General features: G+C 37.7%; 1 protein-coding gene across 1 annotated transcript in view; it reads right to left on the bottom strand.

Annotated features, from left to right (window-relative positions):
* Window positions 1-26,046, bottom strand: part of LOC111231910 — a 95,395-nt gene that overhangs the window by 20,557 nt on the left and 48,792 nt on the right. The window contains exons 13-17 of the mRNA XM_022759182.1: window positions 25,871-25,935; window positions 16,322-16,468; window positions 6,480-6,522; window positions 3,703-3,817; window positions 3,410-3,512 (exon numbers count right to left, since the gene is read on the bottom strand). Of these exons, the coding sequence (XP_022614903.1) occupies window positions 3,410-3,512; window positions 3,703-3,817; window positions 6,480-6,522; window positions 16,322-16,468; window positions 25,871-25,935 (473 nt within the window). The remainder of the gene's footprint in view (window positions 1-3,409; window positions 3,513-3,702; window positions 3,818-6,479; window positions 6,523-16,321; window positions 16,469-25,870; window positions 25,936-26,046) is intronic.

Below are 26,046 nucleotides of genomic sequence, written 5' to 3'. Positions count from 1 at the left end.
TTTTTGACATTTTTTCGCCATACTATACTATGACATTTTTTGACATTTTTTGCCATACTATACTATGACGTTTTTTGACATTTTTTTGCCTCACTATACTATGACGTTTATACGCCTTACTATACTATGATGCTTTTTGACATTTTTTCGCCATACTATACTATGACATTTTTTGACATTTTTTGCCATACTATACTATGACGTTTTTTGACATTTTTTTGCCTTACTATACTGTGACGTTTTTTGAAATTTTTTGCCATACTATACTATGACGTTTTTTGACATTTTTTTGCCATACTATACTATGACGTTTATACGCCTTAATATACTATGATGTTTTTTGACATTTTTTCGCCATACTATACTATGACGTTTTTTGACATTTTTTTGCCTCACTATACTATGACGTTTATACGCCTTACTATACTATGATGCTTTTTGACATTTTTTCGCCATACTATAGTATGACATTTTTTGACATTTTTTGCCATACTATACTATGACGTTTTTTGACATTTTTTGCCATACTATACTATGACGTTTTTTGACATTTTTTTGCCATACTATACTATGACTTTTATACGCCTTACTATATTATGATGTTTTTTGACATTTTTTCGCCATACTATACTATGACATTTTTTGACATTTTTTGCCATACTATACTATGACGTTTTTTGAAATTTTTTGCCATAATATACCATGACGTTTTATGACATTTATTTGCCTTACTATACTATGACGTTTTTTGCCATTTTTCTTGCCATACTATACTATGACGTTCATACGCCTTACTATACTATGATGTTTTTTGACATTTTTTTGCCATACTATACTATGACGTTTTTTGACATTTTTTAGCCTCACTCTATTATGATGTTTATACGCCTTACTAGACTAAGATGATTTTTGTGCCTTACTATACTATGACGTTTATACACCTTAATATACTATGATGTTTTTTTACATTTTTTTGCCATACTATACTATGACGTTTTTTGACATTTTTTAGCCTCACTCTATTATGATGTTTATACGCCTTACTAGACTAAGATGATTTTTGACATTTTTTTGCCATACTATATTATGACTTTTTTTTAACATTTTTTGCCATACTATACTATGACGTTTTTTTGACATTTTTTTGCCATACTATATTATGATGTTTTTGCCATCTTTTTGCCATACTATACTATGACGTTTATACGCCTTATCATAGTATGATGTTTTTTTGCCATTTTTTTGCCATACTATTCTATGATGTTTTTTTGACATTTTTTAGCCTTAATATACTATGACGTTTTTTGACATTTTTTAGCCTCACTCTACTATGATGTTTATAAGCCTTACTATACTATGATGTTTTTGCCATCTTTTTGCCATACTATACTATGACGTTTATACGCCTTATTATACTATACATTTTTTGCCATTTTTTTACCATACTATACTATGACGTTTTTTTAACATTTTTTTGCCATACTATACTATGACGTTTTTTGACATTTTTTTGCCTTACTATACTATGAGGTTTATATGCCTTACTATACTATGACCTTTTTTGCCATTTTTTTGTCATACTATACTATGACGTTTTTTGACATTCTTCAGACATACTATACTATGACGTTTATACGCCTTATTATACTATGATGTTTTTTGTCATTTTTTCGCCATACTATTCTATGACGTTTTTTTTACATTTTTCAGCCTTACTATACTATGATGTTTTTTGACGTTTTTATGCCTTACTATACAATGACGTTTTATGCCTTACTATACTATGACATTTTTTGATTATTTTATGTCATAATATACGATGACGTTTTATGCTGTACTATACTGTGACATTTTATGCCTTACAATACCATGACTTTTTTGGCATCTTTATGCCTTTTTTTTTGCCTCACGATCCTATGTCGTTTCATGCCTTACTATGCTATGTTGTTTTATGACATTTTTATGCCTTACTATTCTAAGACATCTTTTGATGTTTTCATGCTTTACTACACTATGATGATTTTAGAATTTAATTTGCCATATTATACTATGACGTTTTATGCCTTACTATACTATAACGTTTTTTGGCATTTTTATGCCTTACTATTCTGTGACATTTTATTTCTTAATATACAGTACAATGATGTTTTTTTGACATTTTTCTGCCTTACTGATAATTTTTGACATTTTAATGCCTTACTATACTATGTCATCTTTTGATGTTTTCATGCCTTACTATATTATGACGATTTTTGATTCTTTTTATGCCTTACGATCCTACGACGTTTCATGCCTTACTATACAATGATGATTTTTGACATCTTTATCCCTTCGATATTATGATGATTTTCAATTTTTTTGGCATCTTCATTCCTTACTATACAATGACTTTTTTTGGCAACTTCATGCCTTACTGTCCTATAACGTTTTTTGACATTTTTATGCCTTAATATAGAATGATGTTCACAGGCTCTCCTTCATTCCACTCTTTCACTCATGTAATGATCATTCAGTGGCTCCACTGATCGGGGATCAGATAACAACTACTGTATGACTGAACATGTTGAAATCACTGGTACCACTTCTCATTGTGTTTTTTAAGTTAACAACAGCTAATTTCAGTGTAACATCAGCTGCCATTATCAAAGGAGACACACCCTGTAAAGGTTACTTCGAAAGACCAAAGACTGACTGTAGTTACACTTTGAAACATAATGCATGCATCTTAGAGAGACATACAGGATGTTTTGACGCTATTTCAACATTGAACAGAAACTACAAGAGGCAAATGAGAACATGCCACATAAGTGAATAGGAGAGTGAGGGAGATATCAGTCCAGCCTGGTCTGTTCACACCCACACAGTCCTGAGGTCTAAGTGGAGGAATGAGTGAAAAAACCTGTGTAGGTGTGGAGCCTTTAAACTGCTTGACATGCAGAAACTATCTGCTCCATTCTACATGCCTTCATCATGGATATCATTTGAACATGACCATAGGTGTAACTAACACCATTAATAATGACTGTATTCCATGTTGGTGTGTCAGTTCCAGTTCTTTTCTTTGAACACATCCATATAGCGCCACGTGGTGTTTTGAAAGTCATACAGTAACCATGCACATCTAATGATAATGCCATGATAATGATAAAAAAAATCTCATTCAAAATAAAAAGTTATTTAAGAAAGGTTAAACAATCAGCTTCTGTTCAGAAATGTACACAAAATTTTGTGTATCACCGGCTGATGTTGAGCCTGGCACACTGACCCTTAAGATGGTGTGAGCTCCCTCTAATTTCCTGACAGTTTGTGACATTAACCATCACATCAGGCCACATTTTTCATCCTTTAAAGGCTCCACCAAATGAAACACTAAGGCTTCTCTCCCCTCTTATCTATTGTCACCCCTCACCTTCGTGCTGAGCAGACGTGCTGTTTGTTTGGTAGGTTTCGCTCCCAGGCTTTAGACAGCCACTCCAGTCGTCTGCTCCACATCGAGCTCACCAGACCATCAACTGGAGGAAAACACAACCAGTCAATGCAAACATTCATAATCATCTACATTACCAGCCCATCTACTGTCTAGCACATTAAAGTAAAACAACAATTTTCTTTGAATCCAAATTGTCTCTGTGGTAGCAACGTCAAGTGTAACAGAGGAGCAGAGTGAGTTATTGAATGACACTCAGACAGGCGTAAACTTACTTGTGTGTTTCATGGCAGATCCCATCACCAGGAAGGACACAGTGACGCTGATGGCTATAAACACCTGGATCAGCTCAGCCACCCAGGAGTATGCCCTGTAACGTTCATTAATAATCTGCATGGGTTGGTGGGGAGGGTGATGGACGATGGTGGAGATTAAAAATGAGGACACAAAGAAGAAGGGAGGCATGTTTTTTCATACTTTAGCACCTAAGTCTTTACACTGATAGGAATACATTTTAACAGTATGTTGCTGCTATGATAATTCACTATATTGGAATTAATTGTAAAACATGTTTTATGTGTTAAAATGACACAAGACTGTGTGTCATTATACAGGTTATTGTTCTGGCCTAATGTTTTTCACTGATTAGCTTCCTGATTAAAGTTGTGCTCATCACTGAAATCACAACTTCAGTTGGAATGAAGACCTGCTGACTTGTAGCTGTTCAACTGCATAAAGTTTAGTTTCATGACAGACACAATTAACTTGGACTCTATCTGCACCAGAGAGTCTGAGGGTGAATTTGTAAAGCATGTGTGGGCCCGAGTCCCATTTTGGAGTTAGTTGATAAGATGTGTGGATTTTTACATAAAAATCTTACACAGCGTTGCCCTGAGCGAGATCAGGCCAGGCCAGCCCCAGTGTGCACTCTCTGACTACCAATTAGTTTGTCAGCCAGGCCCAGCCAGCCACTACAGCTAATTGCTGCATGTTTCCATTTACCATCCAAGTAAGTTGTTAGCTGGGGGACTTGTTAGCTAGAAGCACTGTTTCATGTATAATTGAATGCGAACGCACTCAGATCACATCTCGCCAGATAATGGTTTCACCACAAACCATTATCTGGCCCTGCATGTGCTGCACATACCATATACTATCTATTGTACAGCGACTCTTTAGTCAGTTGGTGCGTAGTGTAGGCATTGCAGTAGTTTCACATGCAGCCTGAGCATACTGTGACTAGGAAATATCAATATGGTGTATTCACTGTGGTACAGCATCGGTGATGCTGCCATATACAGTATGTCACCTATCAGGTGACATATTATTATCACATATACATCCTCTGAATATATGAAGACATAAGTTTATAACATATATGTGCATATATTAAAAAATATATTTAATTCATATATGCAAGTTTATTAAAACAACATATATATGAAAATTCTACATGCTTATATATGTTTTTCTTATTAATTTCCCATCAATTTAAAACATGTCTATCTTCCCATTGTGGAAAAATGGTCTCAGACTTTTGGAATCCACTGTATATAATATCAACATATATTGACAGGCTTTGGGATGTACATTTATGTAACATATGTCCACAACATAAGCATAAATACATAAACATACATATTTGTATGGGCTAGACATATATGTCAATATATGAACGTTTTCCAATTTCTAATGGGTTTTGTATATAACTTTTGTGCATTATTTTACATGTTCATATATATTTCTATTATATATGGAAATTCAATATATGTATTGCATTTGCGTATGGGGTTTGACTCTTAAGAGTTTTCAGATGGTTTACAGATCGATTCTCACCAGAATGATAACCATTATTGGTCATGACACATACACACACAGTGGAAACAAATATTTGAGCACCTCATCGTTTTAAGATTTAAATATTTAAGCTCAAATATTGTAAGTTAATCAAAAATGTGTTGTTGCACAGTAAAAGTATAATAGTAGTTGTAGATCAGTTGTTAAATCATACCAACATAATTGGTCCTTAATCTCCTTCATTCCTTAATCATACATCCTGTATTTTTACTACCCACTACACTGGTAAATAGTTAGTTAGTTTACAGATATTATCATGGCAGCTTGACACCAAACACTTTGCAGTGTAGGCCTGCTAGTGAAATATCCATGACTCTATAGCATTTAGATGTAGCCTGGTATTGGTTTTTATTATTATTTCTGCACTACATTTCCTTTTGTTACCATTACTGCAGACATCATTGTGATGGTCATAAAGTGGAGACAAAGAGGGTCATTGTTGTTACATTAATCACCTGAGACCTGATTTTTTCCCCAATAGGCTTACCATCAGTTCAGCTGATAAAATGTTATATGTGATTATATGTGCCAGTCCTGTTAGGTTTCATTTTGGTGTGGGTTTAGGTTAGAGTGAAGACACCAGATCCTATGACCCTTTGTGGGTTGGTCTATGTGGCTTCTCTTCTCAGCCCATCAGCCTTCCGTTCTTCTGTTTGTGCCATTAATTATGCCTTTTTTTTCATTGTTTGTCCATTAATAAACAGAGGGGTTTCTGCTGCAAGCGGTGTGTAAGCACTCAGTCCAAACTGACTCCATCCTCCTCCTCCAGCATCACCACCCTCAGAACCACCTGTCTTGTATGCACCACAGCTCCTGAGGTGCTAAGGACACCCAGTTGGCCAAACAGTCTTCTCCAAGCTGACTCACATCGTTAAGTCAAGGGACAAAAATAGTTTTCAAGTGGGCCCCATGAGAGTTCAGGAAGAAAACAGTGTTTTTTTTTTAAAAAAGAAGGGAAAAAAAGACATTTATTTGATTTCTCTCACCCACAGTAGCTCTATATGTCCATAATGAAACTGAAACACTGCTACACCTTTCACATACATAGGATATCTACGTGCTTTTGCTCTAGAAGACAATTCCCCACTCACGTGAGAGTCTTGAGTAGCTCCACTGTCTGTGGGGGAATTCCCTGGTATTTATGTGATGTAAAAATGACAAAGGTTAAAACACCTACCTGAGTGTGGAGTCTTACCTTAGTCAGTGGAATGGTTGCAATCTCTCCTGCTTTCTCAGACCTGAGGGGGATACAAACACATACAAGAGAAGAGAAAAGGTAGTTTATCTGTCTTTCCTCCCTCGGGCACTACTGAATCACTGAGCAAAGCAAATCTTTAGCCAAGCAGAAGCTGATGTTAAACAGCTGTAATGCCACTTCACCTGCAGCACACTGACAACTTATTCCTCTTTTAACATTGTTGTTGTCTTTGCTCTCTGCCATTCACATGTCAGTGTCAGTGTGTCAGTTCAAATGGAGACATAAAATACTGAACAAATAATTCACGTCATAATTCTGTCATTAAACATGGTTACCATGTCGCATTTCCAGAAAATTGTGTAAAACATGTTCATTTCAACAGAGCAATTGAATCAGAGAGCAACACCTAATTAATGGGAGATTTCCTCCCTATTTCCAAAGGTGGTGAACTTTTATTTTTTGAAGAAAAAAGCAAAAAAACAATAGGAGTGACACAATGAGAGTGGCTTACAACACACACAAACACATAATGTAAAATCATAAAAATGTGTTACTATTAACAGAAACTGGTTCTCACAACCATGAAATAAATGTTGAGTAGTTTATGTGGCTTGAGAAACTACATCCTTGTTCACTTGCTGCCTCCGCCCTCGGAGGGTTCATCTCACAGAAGTCCACTTTAGTTTTGGAGAAGTGGAACATCACATAACACAGCGAGAGGGATTCCCCTCCGGAGGAAGTGCAGAGAGGGAGCAAATGAGGGCTTGTTAAACCACTACAGAAGTGCAGTTAGATTTTTGTGCAGCCTATTTACAGTGAGTTAGAGTTGGGTTATAGGAAAACAACAAAATCACAAAACTGCACACTCAAACCTGCAGTATTTTCTCTAAATGTTAAAATGGCAAAACCTGGCTCTGGCAATGTGTTATGTTATAATCCCTGCTGAGCTGAGCCTTGTGTAGGCTTGTGGGGTGTGAGTAGGTTTTATATAATGCTATAATGCCTCTAATCAAGTTCTACACACATCTCAAGGATAATTAAAGCAAAGAGTTTGCACTCTACCACAGTAAGGGTCTGCATACTTTTGTAAATGACAGATTTCAGTCTGTGATTTTTAATACATTTGTAAAAAATTCTGGAAGATGTTTGTCATCATGGGTTATTGAGTGCAGACTGATGGGCAAAAATGTCAGTTTTATCCAAATTAAATCCACAACACAAAGTCTGGAAAAAGTGAAGGGGTCTGAATACTTTATGTATCCACTGTATTCAATTCAATCACAAGGCTAAAGTTTGGTTTTATACAAAATCTCTCTGTTCCTTTACATTTACCACAGTAATCATCATTTATAAAAGGCTGCCCTCTACATGAATTAATCTTCATTAACACTGATATATATAGTATATAGAGCCTGTATCTCTCTCTTTCTCTGGTAGCCGGCCAGCTCCCAGGCTGCAGAGGGATCTCCTGGGGAGATACAAGAATACTACAGTGCGGGATATATTGTCCTTAATATTAAATGAGGCACAAATGGTAGTAAAACATATGGCAGGCCAGGGCTAAAACTATGAATCAGTGTTTCCATTTTAACTTTAATTTTGGCCATTTGTCTGCTCCTGCTTTAATGTGTTGTAGGTTTCATTACTTCTTTCCCCTGTTTTCCGTTGCAGCCAAATGAACACAACCAAAATCTTCACTGGAACAGGAAGTGAGAAGAAGTGAAAGGAGATGAAGTAAAAGAAAAACAAAACGAAACATGAGCTTATGATGCAAACAGCACTGGTGCACAGTGTGTGGATGACATCTGTTACACAGCCAGTGTGTCCTGCATGGGTGCATGGTTTTATTGCTCACTCACAAGGGCTGGGCAAAATGACCAAATAAATATCATGATAACATCATTGTACACATATGAAGGTGAATCAGTCATTCCAAAACTTTAACCCACAACAGTCTATACAACTACTGGTCAGACTGCTGTAGAATTTGGTATACTGATACTGATGCTTCGTAGAGGATAAGCCCTGAGGCTTTCATGACAATCCTTCCTACAGCTGCTTAGATATTGTTTAGTCTGGCCAACAATGCCATCGGTAAAACCACACCCCTATCATGGCTAAAAAATTAAATGGCCTTGGATTTGGTGAAGGGCGCACAATGACGTGTATTGAGCTCATAACACAAATTTTGGTTAGTTAGTCCAATAGTTTGGTTGGAGAGAAGTAACTGGACAAATATTCAATAAATAGCCATTACATTTTGCACAGACATTCATAGTCTCAAGAAGATGTATCCTAATGACTTTGGTGATCTCCTGACTTTTCATCTCGTGCCACAAAGAGGTGACATTACTGATTTAGATTGAAATGTCTCAACAGCTAATATGGGATTGCCATAAAATTCCCAGAATGCTCCTGTGGCACCATCATCAGATCATTTCCTTTTCATTTGTCCGATATTTTGGTTTTTGACGAGATATCTGATCGAGAATGTCAACATACTGACTGGTGTTGTGGCCGGTGTGACATCACCGCAAGATGGTCTCCAGTTTTGATACGACTTGAAACTCATACTGCACCTCGCATTTATATCAATGACAGTGATTAGATAATACAAACACAATACAGTTCAACATCACCACAAACTCTAACCCCCAAAACGTCCATTAAGTTGAATTAACACATCTTTAAAACTTCAACAAAGTGAAAGATTATAAACTTCACAAAGGTTATAACACTGTATCAGATAACATTAGTTTGGCTCAGTGTCGCTACTAGACTGGTAGCTGAGTTTATAGTTTTCATCTAATACACAATATAGGCCACATCCAAATGCTTACTTAGTACCATAGGAATATTACAGTTATTCCTTTAGATAACAAGATTATTAATATATTATCACGTAAATAAATTTGTTATCCTCAGATAAAAAGACTATTAACCACCGATCATGAGATGAAAGGATTAAAATAATAATTGTATCCACAGCTTCTCTCACCTTCTGTAAAAAGCCAGGGGTTCAATATAATGCGTTGAATAGCACATTAACTGAACAGGAGGGTTGTAAGATAATGAAATGTTAGAGTTATGAAGTATAAAATTATTCCATGTTTTTATTACTGAGCATCCCTTTGCCAGATAATATTAAAAATACTGTCGTTTACAGGTAAGAAACTAGAACCACAGAGAAGGAATCAACAATAGGTTTATTTTTTGCAAAAAGTTTCAGAAAATCCTCAGAGAATTATTCCTACTAGTGTTAATCTACTAAACTCTCTAAGACATTGAGTGAGTATGTGTGTACGGGTGTGACAGCGACTGTTATTGTATTTTTTCCACAAAGCATAATGTTAGGTATTGCTTCATGAAGCATCTAATGGGATCTGAATTAACAACATCCCAGCAATATCTCACATCTGCCTCAGTCTTTAATTCCTTTCCTTCTCTTTCACTCTCTTCCTCTTCAGCTGCCGTACCGCAGCGGCTGCTCAGCCAGTGGGTTTTATAGTCTGCATGGGCTGTGACATGCTGAGTCACAGCAGGGGGATCAGGGAGACAAAACTAATTAAGAGGACAAGCAACAGCAAAGACACAACACTGTATGCATCATTTATGGTGTTTCAAATCACCAAAGCTAATAAGCCTCATACAGTCAGGAAACAGCTTTTGTCGCCGGCTTTGAGCAAACGCTGTGAAAAGGAAAAAAAAAAAAAAAGCTTCAGGAATATCGGCAAATGTTCCATTTTCAGATACAAATGGAAAAGCAAGAGATGTGAGATGTGTGTGTGTGTGTTTGTGCTCCAACGTGATGATGTTATGCACATGCCAAAGCACTGCTTTCTGTGATAGACCAACTGGGTGTGAAACTACTGAGAACTGACTGACAAACAGGATGAAGAGGGCAGCTATCAGCAGACTGTATAAATAACTTCATAATTGCAGAGTTTTCAGGGGACCAGTTGTGTGGGTTTATGTGATGAGCAGCTGTGATGACAAGAAGGAGAGTGGGTTTATCACACTGGAGAGGGAGATTCCTCTGTCTGCATTTTACCATGTCTTTTCTCCACTGAGGCTGCTGCCACTGAGAACAACATCCTCAGTTTAAGGAAATGTTAGTCAGCAATTGACCCTTCGCTACGCCTTTAAATACTGTTGAGCTTTCCAGTGTAACACATTTGCAACTTGCACATTTACAATAGTCATGGAGGCAGATATACTACTTTAAAATTCAGTGTACTTTTTGAAACTGAGGGTTTTTAACAGAAGACAGAAGTAGACAAAGCTAACTTGCTGACTGAAGAAAATAAACTGTTGCTGATAGATTTTATTAACTGTAGCTAGCTAACTAACATTAAATGGATTCATTAAAAACGCCCTCTCCAGCAGACTCATAGGAGAACAAGAAAACTGTAAAGGGCCTTCTTATGGTGCAAAAAAGATCCAAGGGTAAAGCTCACAGCATCCTCACCAGTAGATGATGACACACACACACACACACACACACACACACACACACACACACACACACAAAATCAGTTGCATCTTAGGGCTTAAAACTTAGAAAAATGATCCTGACTAAAGAAAAAAAAAAGGCAAAAATAAAAATTTCACTTGCCATTTAGGGCAAGTAAAGAAGTAAAGATGTTTTACTTGGACAAGCAATATAAAGGTCACATTTGCTTTATTGTTAGTATTTGTCAAACTATCGCATAAGAAAAGGACAAACTGATGAGTAACAAAGCCATCATAGACAAATCCCCTTAAAACCAGTTAAGAGGAGCACAGGTCTGTTAACTCTGATATAGCATGTGGGACTGGAGTTACATTGGCTTCCATGTTGCTGTGGATGTCAGTCCTGAACAGGGATTTTTCTAACTTAACCTGTGACTCCAGAAAAATATGTTCAGCTAATTGTATGCTAACTCTTGGCTGAAGTCTTGGTAGCTTAGTACTGTAGATAGCAAGTTAACTAGTCTTGCTAATCTTAGCAGCTGACGTTACACCTTTGTTCTATTATTTTTGGCTATAAAAATACAACACTTATGTGGAGAAATCCAACGCTTGACAGATTTCTGATTCCCTAATTTCAGTTGCCAGTCTGATGATCAGCATGAAGTAGCATAAGCAATTAACTTCAGCTTTATATAGAAATATTCATGGCAATATGGGCTGCTAAGTCTTCCACCTGTTGCTATGCGCTGATGACAGCTAGCTGTCCTGAGGCAAGGTGCTGACTCACTGTTTGACCTCTGAGAAGAGCTTTTTGCTGCATGCCTCTCAGACTGTGCAAAGTCCCAAGCTGGCACATCTGACACCTGTATTCACCTGAGTGCCCTGAATGAAAGCATGGATGGCTTCCCCTCATCCATTCTGATGAACAAGGATAAGGTTACAGCTCTCACAGGAGTGGACACACTCACAGGACAGTGCCGTGCGCTTTCATAGTCTAACCTTGGCGCTGAAACTATGAGAGATGCCATGTGTACTCTGCTGTCAAAAGCACTCTTATTTTAAATTCTGATTTGATGTATTTTTCTCCAGGTCCTTCAGTTTATAAGAAAGACAGACTGACAACCTATTTTTCTGCAAAAGGTGAGGGAGAACGGGACTGGATACCAAGGCCCTTTGGCAGAGGAAACATGCACATTAAAATTGATATTTTTGATTTTTCACTTTATTTCTTTTTCTGTCACTTAAGCATGTTGGAAGCTCTGAATAAAAAGGAGCATAAAAAGGAGAAAGACTGAAGGCAGAAGAAATAAAATGAAAGTAACAACTAACACTGTGGCTGTATTATTATGGCAAAAACTATAATCTTGATTATTGCTATTCTAAATTGTACGGTCATTATTAACAGTATTTTATTACCAGTATTCCTTCCACTCCCAAAAAGTATCATCATAATATTGATGATTGATCATAATATATGAAACCTTTCACTCTCTTTGGTTTTGTACTTTCAGGTATTCATAAAAGTGAGATGACTTATTGCAGCAAGTTTCCTGTGTGTGTGTGTGTGTGTGTGTGTGTGTAAGTGAGCGAAGTATTTCCTTTTATCAGCCTCAGCCTTGATCCACTCATCATACTAGATTCAGTGACATCTCTCGCATGACTGAAACAAACGATGCATGACTTTGAGCAGAATGAAGACCATTCCAGGCAATATATATTTTTAAAGTGTTTGACATCAATTATATTTCCAAATGAGAGAAGAAATGGATTGTGCAAGTTTATTTCTGTTTGCAGTTTTTGCTTTTTGCCAGTCATTGAATTTGACTTTATTTAAATTTTGCACAGCTTTTTGACACAGACTACTTAAAGAGACAAAATTAAAATCCCCTCTCACTGCTCAGAGTAGGATAAAAACTCCAAAAGCAAGACTAGCTGCAAGGAAATGTTCAGGCCCATCAAAGGAGATGAAATTAAGTGAAGACAGACTACCAACATTACCAACATCAGAATCGCACATTTACTACTCTTATTCTTATTCTTATTTGTAAAGTGAAACAAACAAAATTTCAACCAAAATGATCCTCTAGATGTTGTCTTTGAAAAAGCACAATTTGCTCCCAACCCTTTTGTATTATCATTATTATATCAGTAGGACTACAAAGATGTCAGAGAAGATATCCTATTCAACTACCTCTTTGACAGTAATTTGGCTTTGGTGTTGGTTTGGACTTAGTTTCACTAACTCATGAAGGATCAATTAATGACAATTAATTGTCTATCTAATCAATAGTTAATAAGAATAATAATAATGCAATTAGAAGCATTTCATTAATTTTGACATAGCCAGCTGTATATCCTATAATGCTGTAAACACTCAACAATTAAAAAGCTATTTAAAAGAGATTTGTAATCTTTTGCATAATATGAATCATTTTTGATTGGTCTCCATGCTGTGTCTTTGTTGGACAAGCCACTTGTGAAAGTGTCCAATAAGACATTACGGTTTAGCTGGATTTCATTAGTACAGTGGCAGCCTTGGGCATAATCAGGTGTAGTAGGCAGCAGTTTCAATTAAGCCTTTTGACAATTGTGCTCAGCACATCAGTCACGGTGTAACTGCGTACGCTCATAAGAGCAGATTGTATCACAACAAATGAAGTGTGTAAATCGTGGAAATGTGGTCACAGTGTAATTACAATGACATCAGTAACAATGAACATGAACAGACTTGTGTCCTGTCTCGATGCATGATGGGAAGCTTTTTTCTCACTCCTTCTCCTGGAGCACTACAGGATCTTAACTGCACTGTCTGTGATGCTTTTCATCCTCCCACAGCAGGGCCACCAGGGCTTTCAAAGGGATGTGTTGACCTTATGAGGCATTCTGGGGGTGTTTCTGTATGTAAATGAGCCTGTATGTGCACAAGCAAATGGATGTAGAACAGGTGAGATTTCTCATTGTTCATAACATGTAGTAGGATGTTACCAACAGCTTCTGTGCACATATTTAGACCTTGTTATATTCATGATTTGATAAATGAGAGCCCTGGACTGGACTAACGCAGTGTTGACAACAACCCTACACAACCTATCTATACTTGGACTCAGCAACAAGGTGGACAAAATCATCCAGTTATATTTTCCATGCAATTTTGGCCATCTCCCCAATCACCTTTACCTGAGCAGTGATGCTCCCCAAGAATCCCAAGTGTTTAGAAAACTGCAGGATGTCTAAAAGCAAATTGCTGTTCCTGATCCCACTGACAGAAGACATGAGGCTGATGGAGAGACTGAAAAATCCCCTGTCCTCACTTTCATTTTTGTTATTACCCCCTTCATCCTAACATGGCTTTAAAAAAACATAAAAACTCAAAAGATGAGGGGAACAAGGTTGAAGGATTGGGATTTGAGGCAGTATAACAACCATGTGCTCCTCACCAGATAAATATATATAAAAATATGAATTTTCCACTAGGGGGCAATGTTGTTCTATGGAAGCCACAGCTCTGACCGGCAGAGAGAGCAGAGTACCTGTCACAGAGGTTGTATTAGCCATGTGGGTCACAGAGGCTCTGCTTTTTAAAGAGATGAACAATGAACAGTGATGGGTAGGGGTGGAAGTGGGGGTGGGGGGGGGCGGGGGGGGGATAACAGAAATAAAAATTCATGCCAAGCAATCAGAATGAAAAACGGTTGTTCTGCAAATCAGAGGAATGAAGGAAGAATTAATGGGAAGGGACGGCCTGAGCCAGGGAGCTATTACAATTCAAGGATGCTTTGAAACAATTACATATTCAGTACAAGAGCTGCTAATTGTGCACATTCACACACTTCCCTGCTGATGTATCATTGCTGTCACCTTTGGGCTACAGTGTAATAGCATACTGTACGATTCTGATGACAAAAAGCTAACTTTGCATCAGAAATGGAAACCTGCTGCTGTTTTTATGGTCTAAGCGTGGGTGTGGATGATGTAATGGCACAGAATATAGCTCCATGCCTGCCAAATTATTTAAGGACTGGCCTGATATCACTGGATGTTATTTGATAATATGTCATTTTACTTAGATAATGGAGGATCATTTGGAATAGTAGCTTTGATAGGCTATGGTTCATCACTATCCTCTGCACCACCTTTTATTGAATCTGCCTTTAATCCCTTTAACAATTTAAACTCCAAAACAAACAAATGAGTCAGTGGAAACTGAGTTTTCAAATGTTTTGTCCACTGCTGTTTTCAAGATAAAGCATCTGCTAATGAAGATTGTGTGATATGTTTGAAAGCTCCACAACGAGCACGTAAGTAGACCTTAAGTTGACAATCTCTGTCAATTGCTGTATGACTGAACTTTTGACCTAAATCATAAACATTTCTGATGACAGATGGTTTGACTTTGAGTGGCATTTCATCAGAAGCACAGGATTTTCTATTGAGAAAAATATCATTTTGCCTTACAGCTGTGTTCTGGACAACCCAATATCAGTGGTTTGGCTTAGTCCCAAGATCATGTAAGGCCTTATGCCCATCAACCACACAGTTGTTGTATGTGACCTCTGGAGCATTAACTGTTTTATTTTGGTTCATTTGATCAGGTAATAGCAAAGTCCTTTGAACATCAGTATTCAATGTCTGGGCCCTTAATTAAAATAACAGTGGTGTGGTTCATAAAGTGAAAACTTAAATAAGTAGGCAATGAGGGCAAAAATAGTTATTCACATTACAGTGGAAAAACAAGCACCGCACAGTTTGGTGCAGTATTTATCACTGCATAACTCCTGCTGTACTTAAAGGGGGTATTTGTAAGTCTTCTCTGCCACAGAACGTGGTTTCTTGTCTCTCAGCTCTTGGTGAGAGAAATAAGTTTGATGCTGAACTTGCAACGTCTCTAAATTGGTAATAACAGCTGTTAATGCTAATGCTGCTATGTAGCAATAGCAATACTTACAAATAGTGCCTTTAACTGTGCCACCATATAGTAGCTACAATGCTAAAGTTTGAAGTTTTAATGCATTGCTGCTCTACGCTGTGCCATAGCAACACACTACATGCAGAGAGGTGCCTGCATAAGAAGTTTTCTGAAAATAATGTGAATATGCCTCAAATTAATTCTCAAATGCATATGGATGTCTTCTAGAAAGACAATCCTACAAATTCCTATTGGAACTGATTAAATACTCAATCAAAATATGTGTTACAGCAAAGATTCTTATCTAATGACAAATGTCCACTGCAGGCCGCAGTAAAGAATACAACTGTAGATGTAAATGCCTTGTCTTAATGTCTAACAATATGTTTGGCAGCAATAATTTACAGGCTGCAGAGGTAGGCTTGTGGTTAAACGACTGATGGTTATGATGAAAGACACAAAGCAGGAGAGGAAGACTCACTCCTCTAGTGAGATGTTGGAGTACAGCAGAGAGGGGGTGGAGGAATGAGGAACAGCTGGGCTGCTGGAGTCACGCTGAGTTGTCTCAACTGCCATCCACCTCTCTGGTAACGATGTCTGGGGAACAATTTCCAGCACTGCCCAGCACCTGAAACACACAAACCCACCCAGAGAAATTTACTAAATGACAAGTACCACAATGTGAATAAACGCATCTCATTTATCAGCAAACATATACCTCCATTCCTGTTATGGAATCTAATTTTTAAAACAAATTAATCCCCGTCACTAACTCTTTCCAAATCAGGATATAGCCTATACATTTAGTGACTCAAATAGGCCGTGACATATGCTGATCAAACTTTCAACACTTTAAAACCTGACTATTAAAAACCAAGTACTTTTTAAAACAATTCAAGCTTGTGAGCCCCAGTGATGTAATGTATGTGCTGTGTATTCAGCATTTTGTTTCTGAATCAATATGATACAGTTTTCCCACAGATATAAAGAGGTATAAAGCTAAGCGTACAAGGAGCTCTTAAATTGAAAAAAATAGCTGCCTACAGGCCTGATAGCAACTTTCTTATTTCGGTATGCTATTCTACGCATTATTTGATAGAGCATGTTTCAAATAGCTACTGTCTGATCCAATCACAGTGTATAGGGCTCTGTTTTTTATGACCGCCAAGGACAAATGGCTATAGCATTAATGGCTGTTCTGTGCCAACATGAAGATAAAGTATCATGATCCAAAAGACAACACCGCAAGTAATTGTACAATTTCCAAGATATGTACTTGCATGCATCTAACTTTTCTTGAGTGGAGGGGTCAGGATTAAATACATTTCATGATGTGAAAAAGATGGGGATTAAAACAGTATGTAGATGTATGTTAAACAGTTGAGATTAGTTACCAAAGGACCAAAAACAAGCTTCAGTTTCTTCCAGGAGGATGTTGCAAGACAGGGCCATTAGTCACAAAGATACACCACAGCCTCTAATCTAAAGTAAGACACACACTCTTGCTTAGTCACCACTGGCACCAGGCTGCAATAATCAACATTTTTATATGAACAATGGATCAAATGAATGTGTAATGTGAACAAGCCACAGAGAATTATCGCCTAACTCTGCAGTTCCCCTCAGCCTTTCAAAGTATTGTCACATTTTTCAGCTCACTGTTTTGCTTTTATGGCAAACAGCTTTACTTTTGTGATTCATTCTCACCACTCAGCAGTGGTGAGACATACAAGGAGCCCAGCACCAAACAGCAAAAAACAACAAAGTTAGTGACTAGCGGGTGAACATAGTAGAGCACTTAGTAGCTAAAAAGGGAGGTGGACAGAAACAAAACTCCAAATGAAGACTGCCATTGGTCTGTGTTTTCTAAATGTGTAAACAGGCAATAGTTAGCTAACATGTTAGCTAGTCAACAGCAGCTTAAGACAAGGCTGCCAACTCAACAACTCAAAAAGTTTCATGATCTCTAGCCAAATTTTCGTCTTGGATTCATCCAATGTAAAATTTGTGATTTTTAAGCGAAGGAAGAAGCAGTGCGTGCAACAACAAATCACTGCAATATGTGTTCTGCTGGAGCAGCCAATCACAGTGATTTTTTTCAGACCCACTATATCAAATGATTGTATACTGTAGGTGGTGGTAATGAGCCAAATGGTGCCGAAACGGAACAAATACATATATAAATAGTTCAACGGTCATTTGTTCAATTTTATGAATTTGTTGGGTCTTACTCCTGATCTGTCGATGCTAAAGCATGATAAAACATACTGTATCAGTCAAACCTCTAGCCATGCCTAATAGTTAGCGTTAGCTGCTAATTGACCACAGCTGTTAATAAAATGATTTTATACAGGATGTTACAGGATGCTCACTTCCTGTGATGAAGTGAGGAGCTTCAACAATGTAAGCAGGAGTTTGGTGGTCCTAGGCAGATTTCAGTTTTACTGGAGAACCCCTTTGAGACTTTTCAAGCGACTGCATAACATAATGGCAGTCTTCCAAGACTGGTTTTTCCTTTTTGAGAAGAGATTGTCACAAGGCTGACATGGAAACAGAGACGTAGTACTTTTAAAACCTCCCAAGGACGACATCGTGAATTAATTACACATTTATCAGCAAGACCAATCCACTCTAAACTGAAATTATTCATTGCTTTAGTTTTGACAGGTCACTGAATCATAAAACACGCTCAATCAAGAAAATGAGGTGCTCTTTGAAAACTGACAGTCTCATTCTTGATGATGATTTCATTCTAAACACAAACCTGCTGCAGATAGTAACACAGTTTTCACCCAATCACCAGGGTTACCGTATGTGTTGATAATTTTACTCCCTCCAACACCACAGCCCCCTCCTGTTCTAGTTTTCCTTTGCTCATGATAGTCCTCATGCTTGACTTTGGCATCCATTTCCTTGTGTATTATGTATACCCCCTCACTCAGTGCTGCGTATCTGCTGGGTTCTGTACTGTGTAGCCCTCAAGGTTTACTGTGCTCCCTGCTGAATCCCTTAGTGCTGGATTCTTTAGGGAAGAATTTCAAGAGCAAAGCTTCTTCAGAAAAAATACATCTGACTGTGTACATTTAGTGCATCGCTTCTATACTGGATACACTGTGTTTTGGTCCATCTAATGTAAGTTATCTTCAACCCTTAATTTTTAATGGTTATAAGTTTCAATATCAGTTACTACGTAAATAACTTGGTGCAGGAAATACCTCTGTGCCTGAGTAATACAATGTTTGTATCATTATGTACTTGGCTATGACCTTCAGTAAGCAATTATCATAAGGCAAAAAAAAACAAACAAAAAACCTGCAGTATGAACAAAAATCTATTTGAAACAACCTGAAGTTTACTTTGTGAAAACACCATTTTCTTGCTGAAATAATTCCCAGATGAATTTGTTAAATTTGCATTAAATAATGAAGTGAGAAAACATGTTTATTAACAAGCAAGCATCTTCTACAAGTGATTACCATAACATCAGTTTGATGTATACAGCAGAGCGCCTGTCTTCATGGAAGGAGTGCATGGAATCCTCAATAGGAATTTTACAAGATCATCTTCTGCTGTATAAATGTGTCTAAATCATTTATTTGAAATGTTATACTGCAAGTTTTTCCATTTTAATGTCTATTTACTTTCTCTGATGTGCACGACAACCTTCATCATTATGATATACATCAATCTGCAAAGGTGCCAAATTTTCCGCTGTTAATTGCTTCACCATTCCACATGCAAATAAGCCATTTTTGCCAAGTAAGGCAACATTTATACTGTCAGATTACTGTAATTTTCCTCTTAGCCCAAATCAACCATTTTCAATGGTAGCCTTTTAATGCGGTATCAATCTGAAAACACATCTTCAACACCTGTTGAGTCTTTGATCAGTTTGTGTTTACATCGACTGGCAATTTCACAAATGAAATGATGAGCTGTTCAGTATGATGGATTGTTACTGATATTGCTGATCTAAATCTTGAATATAAACACATACTTTACAGTGGAAACTGGGGAAAAAAAATGGTGCGTATAGTGATCAATTTGACCCATACAGACATGATCACTATACGCACCATTTTTTCCCTTTTTCTTTATTTCTCATGCAGATTACAATCTAATCTACATTCATGTCATATTTATGCATTTACATCTTTCTAGGTGCTCAGAAAAATGGAAATATGGACAAATACATTTCCATAGAAATGGGGCTAATTCCATCTGCTAAGGACGACCTTTGATACAATTAAGAAGTCCAGAGCAGCTACTAAATGGACCTTATGGTGAGATTTCATTGTTTGGTAAGAATTGATTTTAAAGCTCATCTAGATTCACAGTGCATCATGTACATAATGACAGATCTTAATACTTCTAGGTATCTGATTTGAAGATGTTCACAATGGGTGGACTGTCACACACTATAACAATATATGTTAAATGTGCTATCATTAGCAGCTCATATATGTGCATTATAAGAGACAATCATGGCTGATCAACAGTCCCAACCAAGCCCCTCTTTGGGTTGTCAAGGTGTTTAGGTCTGGTGGAAATCAACCTGATAATCCTTTAGGGTACAGCTAGTCTTTGAAGGTTTTCTCAAAACAAAAACAGAGAGAGTGAGAAACAGAGAATAAATCACAAGTTCTTTGTTTGAAATCAAAGGCCATAAAGTTAGGCTGCAGGAGAGAGAAAGGAATTCACGGACAGGTAAATTCTCCCCCCTCTCTGCGGCACTGGCAGTTGGTCTCTTTGAATCGGCAGAGCAGAGTGCAGCTCTGAGAGATTTATCCATTCATTTGTTGTGGCTACGCTCGAATGCACCCAACAACAGACCATTTCTATTTTATTCTACTAGTCTTTCACTCTGCTGGGTGGCTCAACAGAATTATGTCCCCAACGATAATTATCAATCAAAATTATGGTCTGAAAAATGGAGGCAGAGGAAACTGCTTACCAGGACGTCAAGTATGAACAGGACTCCAAAAAGAAGTAGTGTGATAAGAGAGAGAGGGAGGTGAGGTGAGCGAGGGGAGGGAGGGGATTTGTATATATGTGCAATGTAGCCATAATGATTGCAGTCAACTTATAGTAACAAACTGTGCCACACTTCAAGTACTTTGAAGAACAAATAATTTCAATTCAAGTGCATTGCATAAACATTCAGTTTTTCCATCGTAGTTTTGAGCTATCAGATAATGTGAAATGTTTGTTATCTCTGGCAGTCTAAAAAGAACTGAGCTAGTTGTTCTACATTGTTACACTCTTAAAGTATCATATAGTTTGCAGCTGTAATGTATCCAGATTAAATAGCTTTGCACTTAAAAAGGTACAGACTATCCAAAAATAAATACTCTTTGAATGACGCTGATTATGTTTTATAATTCTTGTTCCATGTCAAACATGTGAAGTGACTCTCATTCTTACAGAGCCACACACTGAAAATGAAAGGTATTGCAATGTTTTTTCTTGCCATGACTAAGAAAGAGTCTGTAGCTATTCTGAAATGTGATATTCAATGGTGGTGAGAAAAAAAATGGTGTCAGAGAGAGGGGTGAGAAAAGAAAGGCATTCTCGGTGTTGCACTTTTAAGCAATTGAAGAAAAAAAAACAAAAAACAGCATGAGTAATTAAAATACTGATTTCTTTCTCATCTCCACGTACCTGCCTAATTGCTGCATGCGTGAACAAGGCCTGTCAAACTGTCGATTTCAGAAAAGGTTATAATATGAAATGCAGCGCCTGCTCTGATGGTGGAAAGGTGCTGGGGGGATAAGAGGTGTCAGATGTTCCACACAAGCTTCACTACAAGCTGTATGGAGGCGAGGGTTGTTGCCTGGACACCGTATTGTGACAGTTGAGAGCAGATAAAAGCTCCAATGGGATGACAGTCACTGAGATATTAGACTAAAGAACAGTACAGCCTAGAGAAGGTGATGTTACACCGCTGGATGCTGGACAGTGATCTGCAGGAAGACCCTGATGCAGCTGTTGGACTGAGAGAATTTTCCTACACCTACTAAAATGTAAGTTGTGCTAAAATATACCAATAAAAATAATATCATACTAAAAAAAAATTTCTCATAAATTGGCAAGGCATGATGACAATGATATGGTAAACAGAATATTAATATTAGGGATGCTCTGATTGATCGGCTGCCGATCATTATTGGCTGATTTTCATTAAAAATATGTGATCGGTAGATTGGAATTAATACCTCTAGTCACCGATCACCTTAAAACCAATCACCTGTGGTTAAGACTCTGGTGTCTGCGGCTGAGAGAAGCACTGTGTGCTGTATAGTGTCCCACCTTCTTCAATGCGCCGGCACACGATAGGCCACCAAAACAAAATATCTCGGCCGTGTGGAATTTTTTACAAAGTATGTGAGACTGATCTAACGTACGCCATCTGCAATGCATGCCAAAAATGATCGGTATCAGCTGGGGATCAGCCGTCTTCACTCATAGATGATCGGTATTGGTATCGGCAGCAAAAGAAACGTGATACTGGCATCCCTATTAATTTTGCATTAATGCTGTCATAGATATTTTTAATTACAGCAATTTTAGTGTCATTATTAACTCAAAATTCAGATGCCACTATAATTATGAACTCAGTCACATGTTTTGTATAGAAGGGCAGTGTATATGTTCATGACTCATATGAAAGGTCTGTACCACTCCAAGTAGTAAGTAAAAATCCAAGTATAAGAAAACTGGTGAGAGCGACAGATTCCCTTAAATCACTTGTATGTGCCACTTAAGAACCAATCTGTTCGTATGACTTGCTCTCGTGTGAGACTCATTATGGCCTGATCATGTCTGATACATCTGCCTAGTGTTGCAGTGGAATATAAATCAAAAGTATCTACAGCAGTTTTCACATGCATGTCGACCATAACTCTTAAGGGAACTGTGGAATCAAAAGGTTGGAGTTGGAGGAGGAGTTCAGTGAAAGTGGATGCAATGCACAAGGAAGAAAAAACAAACATGTTGAGATCTGTTGCAGAACAGAGCCCATGTAAAATAAAACACTTGGTTGAAGGCTCATAAGATGTAGCTCTCTAACCATGCATTTACAGAACTAAAAATAAAAACATAGTTAGTGTTTTTTCAGCGTTGAGCAAAGGTGGTGGGAGAAAGTGAAGGCTGTTTTCAGCGCATGGACATAACTCTGAAATGTTATCATGAATCGATAAATGGAGCTGCCCTGTGAAAAAACTTGCCATTATAGCGCATTGCTTTGCTACGCAACACTGCTTTCAAAATCTGGTGTGTAGGTTGGACACAAAACAAAAAAAAATGCAGCCTGAAGCTCATAAATCTCAGAGAAGTATCCCAGAGGAGAGAGACTTATTGTGTGGAGCTGCTGTAAGTTGTTTTGCCAGAAGCTGATCAGTAAAGTACACTAAAGGTCAGATACAACCAACTGGGTATAGCTCAGTGAAATTTGTCATGGGTGTGCAGCTCAGGCAGCAGTGCAACAGAGCATTTTCTTGAGTTTAAAATGTGCTTGTCGGATCATTTCAAATTTTCACTTCTTTTTTTTTTTTAAATCCAAATTCTTTCTATTATTTAAAAAAAATGATTGAGTCGGTGAAAAGATTGACAGAGTGGCACAGCATGAATTTTGATATTGCAACCTACATACCTGCAGTATTTGGATTAAACTTGCAGTGTTGGTCCACATGGAAGCTGTTTGTGTTGTGGGGTCGTGGTACACTGGACAAGCTCTAGTGTGGCGTCAGTCTTGCTTGGGCTAGGGTTGATATGTAGGACTCGAAGTGTTAGAGGATCAAAGCTACATTTAGTGATGTAGGTTGTTAATATAGTGCTGGTAAAGAAGTTGTAACGTGATGATGTGATTAAGCAATGTAACAGAGGAAAAGGGAGGAAAGTAATTAGCTAGGACAGTACCGATTCTTGCCGGGAGTTGGTGGTGGTGATTGTCGCTTGACAAGAGCTTCGGCCATTGTTGTCTTTACAAGGCAAGAGGTTATAATACGCCCTCTGAGCAGGGCTGTGTCTTCAAGGTAGATTGGAGGCTACAATGAGACACTATCGGAAAATGATGAAACGAGACGACCAGCTGGTTAGCGTGCTAACTTCAGTAGAAGAAAAGATGTGATAGAGACGAGTAAACATTGGTGTTGCTTTGCACGGTTGGAGACAGCTGTTGACGAATAAAGGGATGAAGTTTGATGCTGAAGTCGCAACGTTTCTTCTAGACTGGTAAGTAAACAGCTGTTAATGCTAACACTGGCTATGCAGCAATAGCAAAACTTACAAATAGCTCCTCTAAGCACTCACCTCCCTGGGATTCCTCAAATGATTTTCCTTTAACAGTGTTCTATTGTCAAAATGTCAAATTGATGAAAGTATTTCAAATGTTTTTCTCTAAAAAGTCTATACAGGGCTGCTATATATAGGAGTGCACACCTACGTTTCTATGACAACAAGCAAGTGACTGTGATAAGTGATTATTGTGCTGATTAATTTGAGATTTATTTAGTATTGTACTTAGGTTTGGGGCATTAAAAAAAAGAATTGATAAAAATCAAAAAAATTATTAGAGGCTTCAACAACACTGTATCCTACACCTCCCATAATTCAACTGGACAGTATATGAGATTTTGCCTACATGGTAAATGGTGATGTCTTTTAAACTCCACACGCAGATTTTATTCTCCATTAAAACGGAGCTGTTTTTACTTGAGTAATTCTCTCAGACTTGACAAAGCTATAAAAGACATTATACAACAGTTTTCATGGCTGAATGGAACTCCACCACTAGATAATGGACACAGACATGTAAAATTGGTGGAAGGGCTTTTTAAAGTTTTGTCTCTCCATTTGTTTATTTTTCTCTCTCATGAAACTTGCTCTCTTTCTCACAAGCTGACACAAACACACACTGGCAAATATCCACAAATGAAGGTGTATATTTTCTTCTAACATTCTGGTATGTTTTGTTTTTGTTATGATGTAGGCTGCTGAAACTCTAAGAGTGTGTGTGTGTGTGTGTGTGTGTGTTTAGTGGAGAGACGTGTGTTTCATGTGTGTGATTATTTTCTCTTTTTCACTGAAATACCAGATGCATCCAGTTCACCTGATGTAAATGAAGTGACTAAAGAACATGCACACAAACATTCACAAAATAAACAACAGAATCAGTCTTAGTGTGACAGCCGACATCAGTGGAGATACAGCTGCCGTGTTCATATGGCCATATTTACTGAGGAGAGTAAGGTTTAAATTAAGTGCAGACTGACTCCAGATTCCATACCCTAAATTACCACATTTGGCTTAAAAGTTACTTCTTGAACACAACACTTCAGCCTTCATCCCAGCCACACAGTGTCTAGATCCACCATCCACAAAACAGTCTACTGCTATCTTTGCTATTAACTCCTATGGAAGTTTCATACACACAACCCTATAGATATTCCATTTCACGCCCTAGTACTCTTATTCCTCATAGAATTAGCCAATAAAATCTTTTTAAAATAAAAAAATAGTTTTAAAATCTTTAATGTGCAAGGATGTCAACACATGAAACAGTTGGGACCTCCTTATGAAACATACAGAAGCTTAAACCCTCCACCGAACCACCCATTTTCCTGCCTCCGTAATCTCTGACCCTGAGCCCATGGAGAGGTTGTAGCAGTCATTCTCGAGAATAGCCCAGTGTCCTGTGGTGCTCTCCCCTGGGAGGCAATACACCAGATGCTCTCCTAGGGAAAAAGGTTTCTGCCATGGTACAGGAGTAGATCCAGAAAAGCTCTTGAATAGTATTTAGTATAAAAATAACATTTTCTTTGTTTTTCAGATGGGCGGTGTGGCCTATATTTTATTTGTCAAGATATGCTTTTTCATTTAGGACAGTGCAGTCGGCGAAGTTAGAACATGGCTGAATAAGAGTATTACTTTAAAGGATAATGAAACCTGAAAAGGTGTGTCAGGTGATAACTATTTATTTCCCTTAGGTTCTTGATTAAAAAGCAGGAGCAGAAGAGAGTAATGTTCTTACCAGAGGATGTTGAGCACAGTGCAGGTTGTCAGACCTCCAAGAACTGCTCTTCGAAACCACAGGATCTGAACATAAAGGAAATACAGAACACGGTGACCAACATCCTACTCAGAGAGACTTAAAACTGAATTTTGTAAAAGGATAACATAATGAGATCCAATCATCCGAATCGAATA

The sequence above is a fragment of the Seriola dumerili genome, unplaced genomic scaffold (genome assembly GCF_002260705.1).
Source record: "Seriola dumerili isolate Sdu_G_001 unplaced genomic scaffold, Sdu_1.0 BDQW01000321.1, whole genome shotgun sequence".
In the NCBI taxonomy this organism is placed as follows: Eukaryota; Metazoa; Chordata; class Actinopteri; order Carangiformes; family Carangidae; genus Seriola; species Seriola dumerili.
Note: the sequence above shows the minus strand (reverse complement) of the source record. Positions and strands in the feature narration are given on the sequence as shown.